This window comes from Bufo gargarizans, chromosome 5 (assembly GCF_014858855.1).
Source record: "Bufo gargarizans isolate SCDJY-AF-19 chromosome 5, ASM1485885v1, whole genome shotgun sequence".
Taxonomy (NCBI): domain Eukaryota; kingdom Metazoa; phylum Chordata; class Amphibia; order Anura; family Bufonidae; genus Bufo; species Bufo gargarizans.
The window spans coordinates 43,230,071-43,245,746 of NC_058084.1; the positions used below are offsets into that span (position 1 = coordinate 43,230,071).

Sequence of the window (15,676 nt, forward strand, 5' to 3'; positions counted from 1 at the left end):
TATAATGTAGCTGGATTCTACATTGCCCCAAATTTTGTAGGCCAAAAGCCCAGGAAAGGCAGGTCTTTTAGTGTAGGTCCCATCTGTTGGAAGCCACCTTGTTTCTGAAAATTAAATTAGATGGGCTCGACACAATTTTGATCAAAAATATGCGCAGAGAGCTTTCCATATAGTAAGTATAACTGTAATGCAATTTACATTTAGGGCTCGTGTACACGGCCTTAGTTTTGGTCCGCATATGATCCACGTTTTTGGAGGATCGCATGTGGATTCATTCATCTTAATGGGGCTGCAAAAGATGCGGACAGGACACCCCGTGTGCTGTCCGGATCGGCAAGTCTGTTCCACTGCCCTGAAGAAAGCAGAATATGTTCTATTCTTGTCCATTTTGCGGAGAAGGACAGGACATTTCTGCAGAAGTAAAAAAAAAAAAACATGGTGGCATGCACTTGGACAGTATCCGTGTTTTTCAGATACGCGATTTGTGGACTGAAAAACACTTACGGCTGTGTGAACGAGCCTTAATTCAGGACAGGACGGGTCCTGCGGAGTGAGACGTGCTCTGTAGCCACTCTTAAATGTGTTTGCATACGTCTTGTGCTGCTATTTGTAGTCCTTGTTTGCCATATCCTGCTCATGTTCCGTAAATGTCCACGATGGTAGTATCCCTTTAACAAACGGGAAAACGCTGAAGATCCTCTGACTAAATGAGCCGTAAGGATGTTTAAATTGCATATATCATTATAATAGAACATCTAATGTGCTACAGTGTTTTTATTAATGCTTAGATCCATGTACATCGCAACACAATTGCCACATTGCATGGTTACAAATGGGTAGGCGTGATCAGAATTCAGTGCAAACGGCATGAAAAATGCGAAACAGCGTGAAACGTATCTGCAGCCCTACAGCGAGCACCAGGGACTCATTTGATTGTCCTATCTCGCCCTTGGTGTATATCTCTCTTCTTCAGATCATAAAATTGTCACCTGCTCTATAATTTAGACTAGGTCTCTTCATCGAGGTTCATTTTTTAAGTCTGTAGCTCCCCGCTATCAAGCACCAAGAAACTGCCTGCAATTTTACCTCCAGAAAATCCTCTTAATACTGTTTGTCAATGGAGAAATAATTAGGATACATCCGAAGAGGTTCTCTTTCTGTCCGGTGCTCATTAGAATAATGTATGATTATGTTACCAGGTAGTGCGTTAGGATTGTGAAGATCTACTGTATCTAGATGTAGAATTGTCAGTCGAGCAGATAATCAGTTTTTCATTTTATTTGAGTTTCTCTTGAGATATTCAGCCACTACAGTACAACAGCTGTCTCATGAAAGTATTCATGAGGACAGATTCTGAGAAGGCCATTCACCCAATAAATCTTCACTGACACTGATCGCTGGCAGCCAAAAAAAAAAACAACTTCTCAACAATGTTAGTTCTGTATTTCAGTGCTAAAAATGTATGAAATAAATAAATAAATCAGGCGAAAATCAGGCGAAAAGTCCAGATTTAAAAAAAAAAAAAGTTAAACAAACAATAGATTATTTTTTAGTTTTTTATTAATTATCATTCATTTTAAAGTACCATTACAATTCTTATGTAACCTGTGACCAAGTTAAAAAAAAAAAACACTGTTAATGCACTGCCGTCCTGTTCCTGGCTGCTTCGGATCCCTGCCGGACCAAAATTGGTTTGGTTTTGCAACCTCTGCAGCCGATCACTGTCTTCAGCAGTCACGTGTGCTAGAGAGGCATCAGCATCACTAACACGTCACTAGTAGAGTATAGCGGACACCTGGAAGTTCGGGTTCAGCCGAAATTCGCAAACATTTTCGAGTTTGCGACCCGAACGTGACACTGAAACCGAAAACCATTGAAGTCAATGGGGACCCGAACTTTGGAGCACTAAAATGACTCTAATAAAGTCATGGAAAGGGCTAGAGGGCTGAAAATGGCATCAAAATGTGGTTAAGAGCATGGCAAGTGCTCTGCAAACAAATGTGGATAGGGAAATGACTTAAAATAACCTAAAATATGAAAAAATTAAAAATAATAATCTTGATCAAGCATATGGATTAGGAGGTTGAGGAGGCAGTACACACTGGTTTTTGTTTTTGTTTTTTATTTCGTTTTATTTTTATTTATTTTTTGTTTAAATTTGGGTAGACCCCAATAAAAAATAAAAAAAAAAGTGAAAGTGCGCAGCAGTACAACAATGGCTGGGTGAGGCCGGTATACATGTCTATTCTGCACAAGGTACGGACAAGTCCTGTGGGATTCAAGCCTGGTTCATTTTAATGAACGTGAGCTTGTCCACATTGGCTGTGGACAGGCGGCTGCGCTTGTCTGTGATAACGCCCCCTGCCGTGCTAAACACACGTTCAGACAATACACTGGCTGCAGGGCAGGCCAGGACCTCCAAGGCGTAAAGGGCAAGCTCAGGCCATGTGGACAATTTGGAGACCCAGAAAATGAAGGGGGCAGACCCATCAGTCAGTACGTGAAATGCTGCCTCCTGCTAAGACGTTCCAAATCAGCTGGTGGTGCTGGTTGTTGTGGCGTGTTGACAAAACTTTTCCACATTTCAGCCATGCTAACCCTGCCTTCTCAGGTGCTGGTGGTGCCCAAGCTGCGTTGGCGACCTCTTCCTCCTCCTCAGCCTTCGCCTTTTGCTTCCACTGAGCCCCCTCTGTCAGGTGGCAATGCCATCAGCAGCGCGTCTACCAGCGTGCGCTTGTACTTGCGCATCTTCCGATCAGTAACAGACGTTTTTACTAAATTTAGTTCCCTGTCAGCAATGCAGAGCAGGGGTTTTTCACTGGCGAAAATGGGTTAATGTCAATCATCAATGTAACAGACAAATTTTTGAAATTTAAGTCCTTGTCACCTATGCAGAGCAGGGGTTTATTCACAGCAAAAATGGCAAAATGTCACCCAAGAATGTCTTCCCATGTCCTCATCCTGAAACATAAGTGGTTGGGCATCGGTGCACTCAATATCTTCCACTTCTGGGGCAAGGCTAAGTGGATGGCCCTGGGAAACCCAGCCAGCAGAGTCATGAAAAACCATAAGAGACTGCTGCATGACTTGGGGCTCAGACTGCTTGCTTGATTTGTAAGAGGGTGATTTGAAAGACTGATGGCCATGGGCTGTAGGTGCCAACTCTGAGCTTTCAGCAGGGGACTGGGTGGGGAAAATGTGAAGGAACTGGAGGCACTGTCAGCCACCCAATCTACTATCGCCTGTACTTGTTCTGGCCTCACCATTCGTAGAGACGCATTCGGCCCTACCAAATAACGCTGAAGGTTCTGTCGTCTACTTGCACCTGAGGAAGGTGTTTCACTTGGGCGTGTAGCTGGCACAGATCGACCACGTCCTCTCCCTGCAACAGGAGCTCCATCAACACCAGCAGCCACACCACCAGGGCCACGTTCCTTGTTAGACGCTCTCCTCATTTTTTGCGGTCCCCCACAGAAGTAACAGATGTTTTTACAGAGCAGGGGTTTTTGGATGGGAAAAATGGGTTAATGTCACCCAACAATGGAACAGATGAGTTTTTTAAACGTATTGCCCGGTCTGCTATGCAGTGCAGGCAGCAAAGGTTCTTTAATGCCAAACAAAAGTTGGATTTAACTGTATTTCTTTAACTACCAGAAATGCAGCCCCCCAAAAAGTATTTTTTTTTAACCCTAATAGAAACAAATAGATTTAACTAAGAATATATTTAATTCTCACAAATAAAGCACAGGGATTTTTTTTTACATAAAAAATGGTGGATATGTCACCCCTACAATGGAACAGATGGATTTGCTGAATTTATGTGGCTGCCTATCACATGTGCAGGCCTCAGAGGTACTTTACACCCAAAAATGGGAATTTGAAGCCCAAAAATATAACAGCAGTATTTAATGGTTTTATTTGACTGACAGGAAAGCTGCGTAGGCCGCAAATGTACCTTATAGCAACAAAGATTTGAATTTGTCAGCAAAAAAATTAACTGCCTGCCTGTCACATATGCAGTGCAGGCCTCAGAGGTACTTTACAACAAAAAATGTAAATATGTCACCCCACAATGGAACAGATGGATTTAACTGATTATATTTCACTCTCAGAAATGCAGCACAGGGGCACTTTACAGAAAAAAATGGGGATATGTCACCCCCTGGGTCCCTGAACTCACAGACAATATTATTTCCCTGTCCCCTGGCACATATGCAGTGCAGGTGCACTTTAAAAATGGGAATATGTCGGCCACTGAACTGCAAGAACAGGATTAAATGATTGTCCCTGGCACATATGCAGTGCTGGTGCACAAAATGGCCGCCGACGCCCACCTAAATAACAGACGGAATAAAACTTTTTTTCCAGTCTCACTGGGCTCAGGGCAGAGTACAAAATTGTTGCATTGCAGCCCCAAACAAAAAACGCTGTAGATCGCAGACTTCACACCAAGTGCATATATATGAGTCTTTCCTAATCTCTCCTAAACAGCAGCAGCATCCTATCCCTACAACTAGTAAAAGCAGAGTGACGTGCGGCGCTACGTGACTCCAGCTTATATAGAGCCTGGGTCACATGCTGCACTGGCCAATCACAGCCATGCCAGTAGTAGGCATGGCTCTGATGGCTTCTAAGGGCTCACGAGTTAAACACTTGTTGATTGGCTGCCCTGCAGCCTTTCAACAAGCGCCATTAAATCGCCGAACACAGAACTTGAACCCAAACTTTTACTGAAATGTTCGGGTTTGTGTCCGGGTACAAAAAACCCTAAAGTTTGGTATGAACCCGAACTTTAGAATTCGGATTCGCTCAACCCTAGTCACTAGCAGTGATATGTTGTTCTAGCACATAGGACTAGTAAGGCCAGTGATTGGCCAAAGCGGTCATGAGATCATGTGACTTCTGGCCCAACAGGGACTAGAAGCGATAGGGAAGAGGGTGGTGGTACAAGAATGGTTTGACTGCTGACAGGAAAGTGTTTTTTTTAAGTTCCACAGGTTCCAAACATTGAGGTTGTCAACTTCTGGGCCAGACAGCTCTTTTTACTCCAGTGTGTAGTACATATAAAAAGGGTTCATATACATAATATAGTATGAAAACAAGAACAGCAAATATGAGTAAAGTGAATGGTGGACTTGTACAGAGTGGGAAAAGATCCTGTTCTAAAAGGCTTATGTTTAAGTCTTAGAGGGGTATCCAACACTCATCAACCTTTTCTATGAGACATGGAGTTACTTTCATTCCTGCGCTCCAGGTCCCATCCATGTATTGCATTATATTTATTTGACTCACTAGCATTTAACTTGCAATGTACACACTGCATGTGTCCACCCATACAACCCTGAAGAAGTCTTTGCAGAGGACGGTAGTGGTAGTGGCCCTCATGTAGTATTGTGTTGTGGTGTACTCCATCAGACTGTTGGTCCCTGGTGATCTGTGCAGTGGAAATGTAGTATTGAAGAAGGAGGCCAGAATTAAACATATAAAAGTCTCACACAAAGTTCAAAAAGTCTCATAGCAGTTCACCCAGCCGTCTGTCTTCCCGGGGATTTACTTGAGGAAATTTATAGATGTAATTCACTGGAGAATCCCCTTTAGAAGCAGGAGCTCAGCAGTGTGCTCCTGCTCCTTTCTGTGTCTCAGCACAAACTTCCTTTCCTGACAGGATGCAGGACCAGCCCACTCCTACCAAGAGGGAAGGAACATGGTGGTTAGCCATGTTCTTGATTAACCCTTTCTATTCATATAACTTGAGGTAGATGTGGCCATATGCAATAATACATAACAGTATTAAACAATATAAACTGTATATAACATTGTAGTACCCCCAGGTCTGGGCTACTAAACATGCAGAGAATCATTTATTAAGATCAGCGTTTTACACGCTGGTCTTGATAACCACTATAGCTGGCGGTGGATCCTTAGAAGTTATGAAGAGGTGCCGGTCTCTACATAACTTTGGCATATCCAGTGCCAGTCTAAATGTAAGACCGCTTCCTAGTGGTCTTACATTTAGACCATTGTCTACGCCTAAAACAGGCGTAGAAAATGATGAATGAGACAGGTTTGCCAGTACATTCCCTTCCCTGACGATGCCACGTCCACTTTTTAGACCTGGGGTGCGCAAGGAAAAGTCGCAGATTACGGCACAAATGATTTTCACGACAAAATCTGCACCGGGAGTACACCTAATATACGCGTATTTTTAAAAAGTAAATGACCCCTGCAATGCTTATTTTCTCAGGTTTACCCAAAGACAAAATTACCCCAGCACATTCTATAATGAACTTGTCTATGGACTAGTGTTGATCGAGCACCAAAGTGCTCTGGTGCTCGAGTAGAACACTTTGGGATGCTCGGGTGCTCGGCAGAACACCCGAGCACAATGGAAGTCAATGGGAGAACCCAAGCATTGAACCAGGCACCCCCTGCTCTGAAGAGGGGAGGGTGTTTGGTTCATAGGAAAAGGTCAGAAATTGATGGAAACACCACTAAAATGGTTCGGGAACAGCATGGGGAGGATGTCTTAATGTATCTTGGACACCCAGGTTGTTGCTGGGAACGATATTGTCCGAGTAGTACGCCACTTTTACAGACTGACAATAATACGCACAAAACCGAAGATAAAATCGATTTTAGAGGAAAAATTGTTAGGAAACATTCTTTCCTGTAAATTTACTGGTATATAAAGTGCAAGTGCTGCCAAAAATTACAAGGAAGAGGCACTCCGATACAAGCTGACTATCACATAATGGAGGGCCTCATTCACATTGTGGTACAATTGTTCAGGTAGTGGGACTCCTACACTCATAAAGCCTATTCACTAAGTGAAAGGGCTGCCAAAAATTACAAGGAACCGGCACTACAATACACCCTTTATTACACATAAAGGAGGGCATCATACACAACCTTTAAAAATGATTGATGGTCTGCTGGTGACCCTCAAAAACATTAGGAGCAAGGGCCTGCTGGTGACCCTCTAAAACATTAGGGGCCAGGGCCTGATGCTGATCTGACCATCTAAAACATTAGGGGTGAAGGTCTGCTACTGATCTGATTATCTAAAACATTAGGGATAGGGTCGGCTGCTGATCTGACCTTCTGAAACAATAGGGGTGAGGGTCTGCTGCTCAGCTGACCATCTAAAACAGGCATCCTCAAACTGCGGCCCTCCAGCTGTTGTAAAACTACAACTCCCACAATGCCCTGCTGTAGGCTCATACCTGTAGGCTGTTTGGGCATGCTGGGAGTTGTAGTTTTGCAACAGCTGGAGGGCCGCAGTTTGAGGATGCCTGATCTAAAACATTAGGGGTGAGGGTCTGCTTCTGATCTGACCATCCAAAAGATTTGGGGTGAGTGTCTGCTGCTGAGCTGACCATCTAACAAAATATGGGTGAGGGTCTGCTGCTGATCTGACTTTTTAAAACATTAGGGGTGAGGTTCTGCTGTTCATCTGACCATCTAAAAATTTGGGGTGGGGGTCTGCTGCTGAGCTGACCATCTAAAACATTAGGGGCGAGGGCCTGCTGCTGATCTGACCACCTTAAACATTTGGGGTGAGGGTCTGCTGAACTGACCATCTAAAAAAATAGGGGTGAAGGTCTGCTGCTGATCTGACCTTCTAAAACATTAGGAGTGTGGGTCTGTGGCTTCACGCCCCTGCTCATTTTGATTCGGCACAGGTTGCAAATGACAATTCTTTTATCGTCCGCACTTTCCTAAAAAAAATGCCAGACTGTGGAACACCTACCCCCTGGCAAGTGAAATTGCCGCAAGGGAGAGCTCCGGGGAACAGTTGCGGGCCTGTTTGGTGTGGCCCGCCTTCTCCCTTTTCCCATCCCACTGCATATTCCAGCCTGTTGCAGTGCTGCGGTTCCCTTCCCCTCTGTACTGCTGTCCTCACTCTGCTTGCCACCTTCCCAGGTTGGGTCAGTGATTTCATTGTCCACCACCTTCTCTTCCAATTCCTCACTCTGGTCATCCTCCTGACTTGTTGACCTAAGAAGAACCTCACTTATTGACAACTGTGTCTCATCCTCATCATGGACCTCTTGAGACACTAATTGCCATTCCCCACCGTCATCTTTTTCTGACTGTGGATGCTCAAGAGTTTGGGAATCAGTGCACAAGATCTCCTCATGTCCCTCTTCAAGCGTGTGGGATCACTTGTTTGCCAAGACAGGTAGGAGGAAGAAGGATCAGGGTGAGGATTCTGTTAACCAGACTCTTGGCTACTAAGAATGGACTTGGTGGAAGACAGGGTGGTGCTTAAATGACTGGAAGCATTATCTGCTGCAATCCAACCGAGCACCTGGTCGCACTGGTGTGACGTCAAGAGTCTCTGAAAACTGGGACATGAAGCTAGGTATCGTGGATGAGTGCATTTATTGTGCTCTGGCAGCAGGCACAGTTTCACTGTGCCCAGGGCCACGGCCTCTGTATGCACCATCAGCAGCACGGCCACTTCTCCGTCCCTTACTGCTCACCTTCAGCATATTAAATGGTATATATGCTTGCAAGTATGTCACATGTACAGTAGCGCAGATTTTGTAAGTGTATGCGCAAATAATTTTGACTGAATGTCACTGATATTTCGGGTGAGCTAACATTATACTGGAGATGTAGCGCAGGTAATGTCGCTAACACAGCGGCCAAACAATTGCGCTGAATTTCACAGGCCGAATGTAACACAACAGATGTAGCAGTGGTTGTTTCACTGTCAGCAGCGGCCAAACAATTGCACGCAATTTAGCGCAGGTTGCACTAATAATATATATGGCAGCCAGATAAAACAATAGTCCTTAAAAGGACTTTTGGCACACTGCCAGACTTTTATGACATCTGTTTAATGTACCAAACCGTTGCCAACATGTTTCACTGATTTGTGTGAATCTGGTTCTTTGAACTATTCTAATAGTTTTTTTTCTTAAAATGACAAATAAAAACTAAAAAAAAAAAGACTTTTGGGTCTCTAACACCTTTCACCAATAAAACCTGCCTAACAAACAAACAAACCACTTCCTGTCCCTATACTATCTGTCGCTTCTGCTGCAGCTCTCCTGACTAAGACTGAGCCGAACCACGTGACATCGGGTGCTATATAGCACCCGATGGCGCGTTCCAGACAGTCAATCACTGTAATGTCAGTAGCCTACATGACTACGGCATTACAGTGAGTGCCAGTACCTCTGTGCACGTTTATTAGCTGCGTACCAGCCAACAAACGTGCGGGTAGAAGACTCGAGCATCGCGCTTGAGCACACCGGTGTTCGGCCGAATACCGCCATGTGCCGAGCATTACGAAGCTTGAGTAAAAAAGTGTTTGGCTGAGCATGCTCGCCCAACACTACAATGGACAATTCTAGCAAAAAACTGATTGTACAAAGAGGACCATATGATAATATTTGTAAATGCTAAATTGCAATTCAGAGTCTATTTCCAATCTGACATAGTTAATGCTTACATGGTGGCAAGAACATTCTAATCAATGGTTGTCAGTTCTTTCTAAATACATGTCCTAAATCCGTCGTAATCAGATTGAAACACTCAAGGGTTCCATTAGTTTTCATGTTAAACTAAGAAGAGAAAAGGGAATTAGACCACAGGGAACAACATGTTTCTCTATCGATAATCTTTAAACAAGAATGAATCTCTGTCAAACAAGTCTTTCCAAATCGGTTAGATAGGAATAAGAATAGAGCTAGGGAAATAATTGCTCATGGGTCATTGCTAACAGCAGAAAGGGTGAAGGTAGTGTTTTTCAACATCCAATTATAGCAAACCACACAGTAGATGCAAGTGCTACGCTGAGCAGCGAGGAGACAGGTAATAGGTATCTACAGCTGTGACACGCTGGCTCTGAAATAGGCAGAACACTGAAGTAAATGCATGTAGATGTACACTGGGTATGAAAACCCAAGGTGGTGGCGTTATTATTTTTAAACTTTGCATATTTGGTAGAATTGTATATGAATGATATCTAAATGTAGAGGTATAGATCTGTCTATGTATGTATCTATATACTATAGAAATGAAACATATCTCACTTACAATACAATCATATTAATGCAAGAGATAGATATATAGATAGATAGATAGATAGATAGATAGATAGATCCATAGATTGATATATCATCAATAAGTCAGCAACATAACAACAATGTCCACAGCTGTGGTTTCCACTTCTTGTATGCTACTGGTGCTCACAGTGTTGGACCCGGCCTTAGGATCCCAGATAGTAAATACCAAAGAAACTGAGATAGATAGATAGGTAGATATGAGATAGATAGAGTAAAATAGTTGTTGGTAGAACTGATTTAGAAGATGCTAATATATACATTCTCTTTATTCTTTGTCTATTATGCCAGCTATCAGCTGTGGTCATCCAGGCAGTCCCATTTATGGAAGAGCAAGTGGCAATGGTTTCAATTATAATGACGTTGTGACATTCTCTTGCAACATGGGATATGTTATGCAAGGACCCACAAGGGCGCAGTGCCAGGCCAATCGGCAATGGAGTCATCCACCTCCCATCTGTAAAGGTAAGAGATCAATATTTGTTGGCATTTTTGTTATTTCAATTTGACAAGGACCTGATTTTCCCTTAAAAATATAGGGGATTGTATATATCCTTTATGCAGTGCTTTAGAGGCTACCGATGTGTCACCTTTTAATGGATTTATATATCTAGTGAATCTCAGGCTGAAAATGTGAATTTACTGAAAGTTTGCAGGCATCAAAAGTGGAAATCTTCTCTAAGTTAACAAATGGTTGCCTTTCTTGTTAAATATTTACTTTAGATCCTGAAATGTTTAGTGGATACAAATAGGCTCTCTTCCTTCTTTCCTCTGAAGGACCCAGTAACCTTGCGTATTACATGGATAAGTCATTGATTTCCAAGGGAACTGTATAACACTTCATGTTTTCTGTGATGACACTGACCTCATGACATCATAAAATATTGTACCCCTAGACTTGTGTTAGGCCAACAATGCTTGCAAACTTAACTAGCTTTAATATAGTGTCCACTAGAAGAAGTCAACTTCATTTGTTATAGAGCTTTGCACAAACATGTTTGGTCAAGTCTTTCAAGTCACATTGACCTCACGACATCATACATTAACCAAAGAATATGTACAATTTTAAGTTGCTCTCCAAAACTGTCCACTGGAAGAAGTTGTCCTTAGCTGGTAAATATTTTTATACAGTCACATTTCTCCTAGTCTTCATAGTCACTTTTATGTCTGACATGATATAACTTGTTTCCAATAAGGGGTTCACCAAAAAAAAGTTGACTTTATTTGTGTAGATCTTGACACAATAATTTATGTCCTAGTCTAGCAATCCGTCCTGCCACTAGTGAACGCATGACCACCGCTCCGGGCCCATTGTCTGTAATGGGGGCGGGGCTGAGTTCCGACGGCAGCACGGCAGCGCACGCTGAGCAGGCAATTGCCTGCTTATTAGCGCAGGAGACCACTGCTATTATATGATCATTTCTAAACCTGCTAAAAGATTCCAATTACCCGAAGAAAGAGCGTTTCCTTGTTCACCGGATAATCGGCGTCAGTATCACGCTGCCATATCATCGCTAACGATTCATACGAACGCTTGTTGGCAATGGTCTTCACGATTATCTGTGCGTGTAATATAAGCTTTAAGCCTGCATTAGGTGAACACTGGGTTCAATTAATTATTAATGTCTTAAAGTTTGATAACCTATTAAGGATGTAGCCAATCTTTGTTTTATTTGTTTTCACTTGTTATCCCAGCTCAAATCACATTTTTTTTCATTTTCACCCCTCAAATTGTTCCCATTTCCAATGCATGCTATGGTAAAATAAAAAGTGTTATACAAAAATAATTTCCCCACAAAAAAACAAGCTCTAGTATAATCTAATGTTAATATATTCATAATGAATTGAACCAATTGTTCACCTAATGCAAACCTAAGGGGTACAGTGTTGTATGATGATGTGAGGTCAAAGTGACGGCTTAGACATGGACAAAAACTGCGTTGAAATTTACACGTAAGGTCAACTTTTTCTGGTGGACTCCTTGTGTGGTAGACAAGGGTGTCCCACGGGTAAAAAAAAATTATAATTAAATATTACAATATATTATATTTTAATAGTTTATACATTTCAGACACAGCATTACCATTTAGGTTTATTTTTATTGTTTATATTTATAAGTAAAATTGGGAAGGGGAAGTGATTTGAATTTTAAGTAACTTATTTAATATTTTTAAGAACATTGGCGGTCATTTATTAAGACAGGCTTTTAGATGCAGGTCTTAATAAGACCTATAGCTGGCGGTGGATCTGTTGAAGTTATAAAGAGGCGCTATCCTCTACATAACTTCTGCGTATCCTGCACCAGTCTAAACGTAAGCCAGCTTCTCTTACATTTAGACCATTTTCTATGCCTAAAACAGGCATAGAAAATGAATAATGAGACAGGCCTACCAGCCCTTCCTCGTCCACTCCTACGCCCAATATTTTTTAGACCTTTAGGCTAATATAGACATATTTCTGCATAGTAAATTACTGCAATATTATACTACTGCAGTCTATGGGATTCTGTGATCTTCCTATTAAGCCTTTGTGCAGGCAGGGCTTAATAGTTTACAGTGTCAGATTTGGGATTCTTCACAAGGCCATAGCAAACAATCAGCACCCTGCAATTTTGGCACATGGGCAATTCAGAGGTCAGAAGGAGCCCCCATCCCTCTAACTAACCACTCAAATTCCATGGTGGTTATTGACTATGACATCGGAGTGGGCTTCAATGCCTGCGATCACAGTTCACAGAAACCAGTCACTGCAGGTTGGTGTTAGTTGTGTAACACAGACTGCACTCACCACATATGGATCAGGCAAATGACATGCCAAATGTATCACAGTGGTTCAAGACTTGGTTCTGTCACTGTGCGGTTCACTGTGACAGTTATGGCCGTGTAGGCTGGCTGCATGCCCTCTCACGTACTGGCTACAGGGAGACTCCTGTGTATGCTGGTTGCTTGGGGCTGCGTGCTGGCTGCGGTATGTGTGTGTGAACTGTGGCCTGTGTTTGTGACTTCTATGTCTGCATCTGTGGTTCCTGTCACCGGTTCCGTGCAGACTGGCTGCATGTGCTTTGTGCACTGGCTGTGGGTGTTCCCATGTATGCTGGTTCTGTATGTGTGCTGGCTGCAGCCTTGTGTGTGAACTGGGTCTAAGTGTGGATGCATGTCTATATTCACAGTGAGGTTCTGTCACTTGTTATTGTGTAGGCTGCCTGGCTGTAACCTCGTACTGGCTACAGTTATCTTCTGTATGCTGGTTGTCGGTTGGGCGTGCTGGCTACAGCATTCTGTGACTGTGTGACTGACACTTGAACCAGAATTCTGCTGCATTTAACTATTTGCACCTTACACAGTCTTGACAAGGTATCTGAAGAGATTGCAGATAAATAGCAGAAGGTGTTAACAACTAAAATTAAAATTTGACCTTTAATAAATCTCTACAAAAGTACAAAAAAATAATAATACTGTAACACAAATAGTAATAGTGATAAAAAGTCTTCAATGGAGAAAAACAAGAGATACATCAGCTCATGATAGTCAGGGCCATAGTGTATAGTCACTTATGGTTCATCTTACTACCAGCAGGCCCAGCAAATATAGTGAAGGAGTCACCCTTCTGGGTTCAGGTGATGCTGTAGAATGATGGAGGGTTGATATATTCTCTAAGTATTGGGACACCAGATCTCACCCTACCAAACCAAAAGGGGTGACCCACAACTCAGTGGCTAAGCCCTTAGCTGTTCCTCTCCTTCCCTTCTTGTCCTAGTAGACGTCTTAAAGCATTTCTCCAACACCAAAGCAGGGTCATCAGGGGACCAGAAGGCCCAAAGATAATGTCAACTGATAACTTTAGTTCGTAATATCACATACGATAAGTTGCTGCCTGGTAAGTTAAAGTGCTGTCTAAGTCTGATACATTCACAAACTGCTGACAGTAAATGACCAAGAAAATTATAAATAACCTGTAATAGAAGATATGATTCCTCTATTTCTTAACCCTGTACTGTGTTACACTGTTCGTGTTAACACACAAAATTTATTTAAAAAAAACTTTAAATAAAACAAAAAAAAAAGCATGCACGTAACTAGTTTTATGTAATAGGTAGCCAAACAATTCTTAGTAGATTCGAAACCAACACAGAAGAACAAGACAGCAAAAAGTTAATATTGCATGCAGAATTTATCACGAGGGTAGCATTTGAAGTCAGTTTTGCTTAGATCTGTGTTGGTGAACTTTGCTTCAAATTAAACAAATGTAAAAAGTGGCACAACCAGCCACCTGTAGCTCATACTGTGACGTCACTAGGTGCTCCAGTGGAGCGCAAGCTTTGCATAGGGAACGGAGTTGAGTCTCCGGCCGGGGCACGCTCCTAAGCAGAAATACCGATCTACTATACACTAGAGTTGTTAGCTGCATATGAAGTAACCGTACTCTGTGAAAACTGAAATCTGCAATAAGGTAAAGAACCTTTGATAATAGCGATCTGTGTCCATAGTGACTCTTCAGTAGCTACAACAGTTGTGGTAGGTCTAGTGGATGCACGGTATCATATGGTTTGTTTTTTCAGTGAGCTTATTGAGTGCAGCAAGTAGTGCAGAACTGCTGTGATACCGCAGCAACATAGCATAGGGTGACAGAGGGAACTAGTGCCAGTGCTACTATAAATATTATATACAAATGTAAAAAGTAAAGTGAGCAGTGTAAACATGCATAAAAGGTAACATGTAAGCCCAAAATGTTGCAAAAACATTATTTGTGATATCAGATTTTTAAAATCCCGAATTCTGGTGTGCAGGGCTGTATAAATCCCCCACATTTTTTTTTCCAAGTAGACTAGATAAATCCTAGATTTGGGGAATACAGGGACAGGGATGACTGTATCATAGAGGCAGCCCTTGTGGCTGACATGAGGTGAGAGGTTTCAAGTGCTACATTGCTCTTCTGTCCTGCCTGGAGTGGTGGCTTTGATCAATTACAAATCTATTTGTTCCACCAGTAAGATATGATCAACTTAAATCATGCTGTCACTAATATTTTTGTCACTTTTGTCAACTCTTCTGTGTATATTTTATTTAAATTGTTACTTACTAGACCGGCCATAACAGTTTAATCAATGCCAAGTTTTTATAGCAAGTTTACCTCTTATTTGACAAAGTGTTTATATCTTCCTTGAGTGTATTTCCCAGGACTCCAGTAAAATATTATCAATCAGTATTCTATAAATCTCAAAAGCAATTAAGGAAAGAGAACGGAGCAGGGTTCCAAGATAACCTTGTGAATGCATCTGTGTCAGGCAGAGGTTAGCAATACATTTTATTCAAGATTTGTAAAAATAGCCCTAGTTTTGGAGTTTTGATGTCCATAGACTGTGATTTTTTGAAACTGGCCTTCTTTGTCCATTTGAACTTACTTGACCTTCGCAAAAACAATCTGTCTACCTCTTCTGAGCCAAATTAACTAGATTTATAGCTACAGAATTGCCATCTATAATTCACTTGTGTTACTCCAGTTCAAGAGAGTCAAAATGAAATCACATTAACTGGGGAATTAACAGAACACTTAGATGGTTCCCTACTTTTCATCTTTTCAGCCCCAGATCTGCTGCGGAT

General features: G+C 42.1%; 1 protein-coding gene across 1 annotated transcript in view; it reads left to right on the plus strand.

The window, feature by feature from the left end:
• Nucleotides 1-15,676, plus strand: part of CSMD3 (CUB and Sushi multiple domains 3) — a 1,090,172-nt gene that overhangs the window by 925,601 nt on the left and 148,895 nt on the right. Inside the window, exon 52 of the mRNA XM_044293228.1 lies at nt 10,368-10,541. Within this exon, the coding sequence (XP_044149163.1) occupies nt 10,368-10,541 (174 nt within the window). The remainder of the gene's footprint in view (nt 1-10,367; nt 10,542-15,676) is intronic.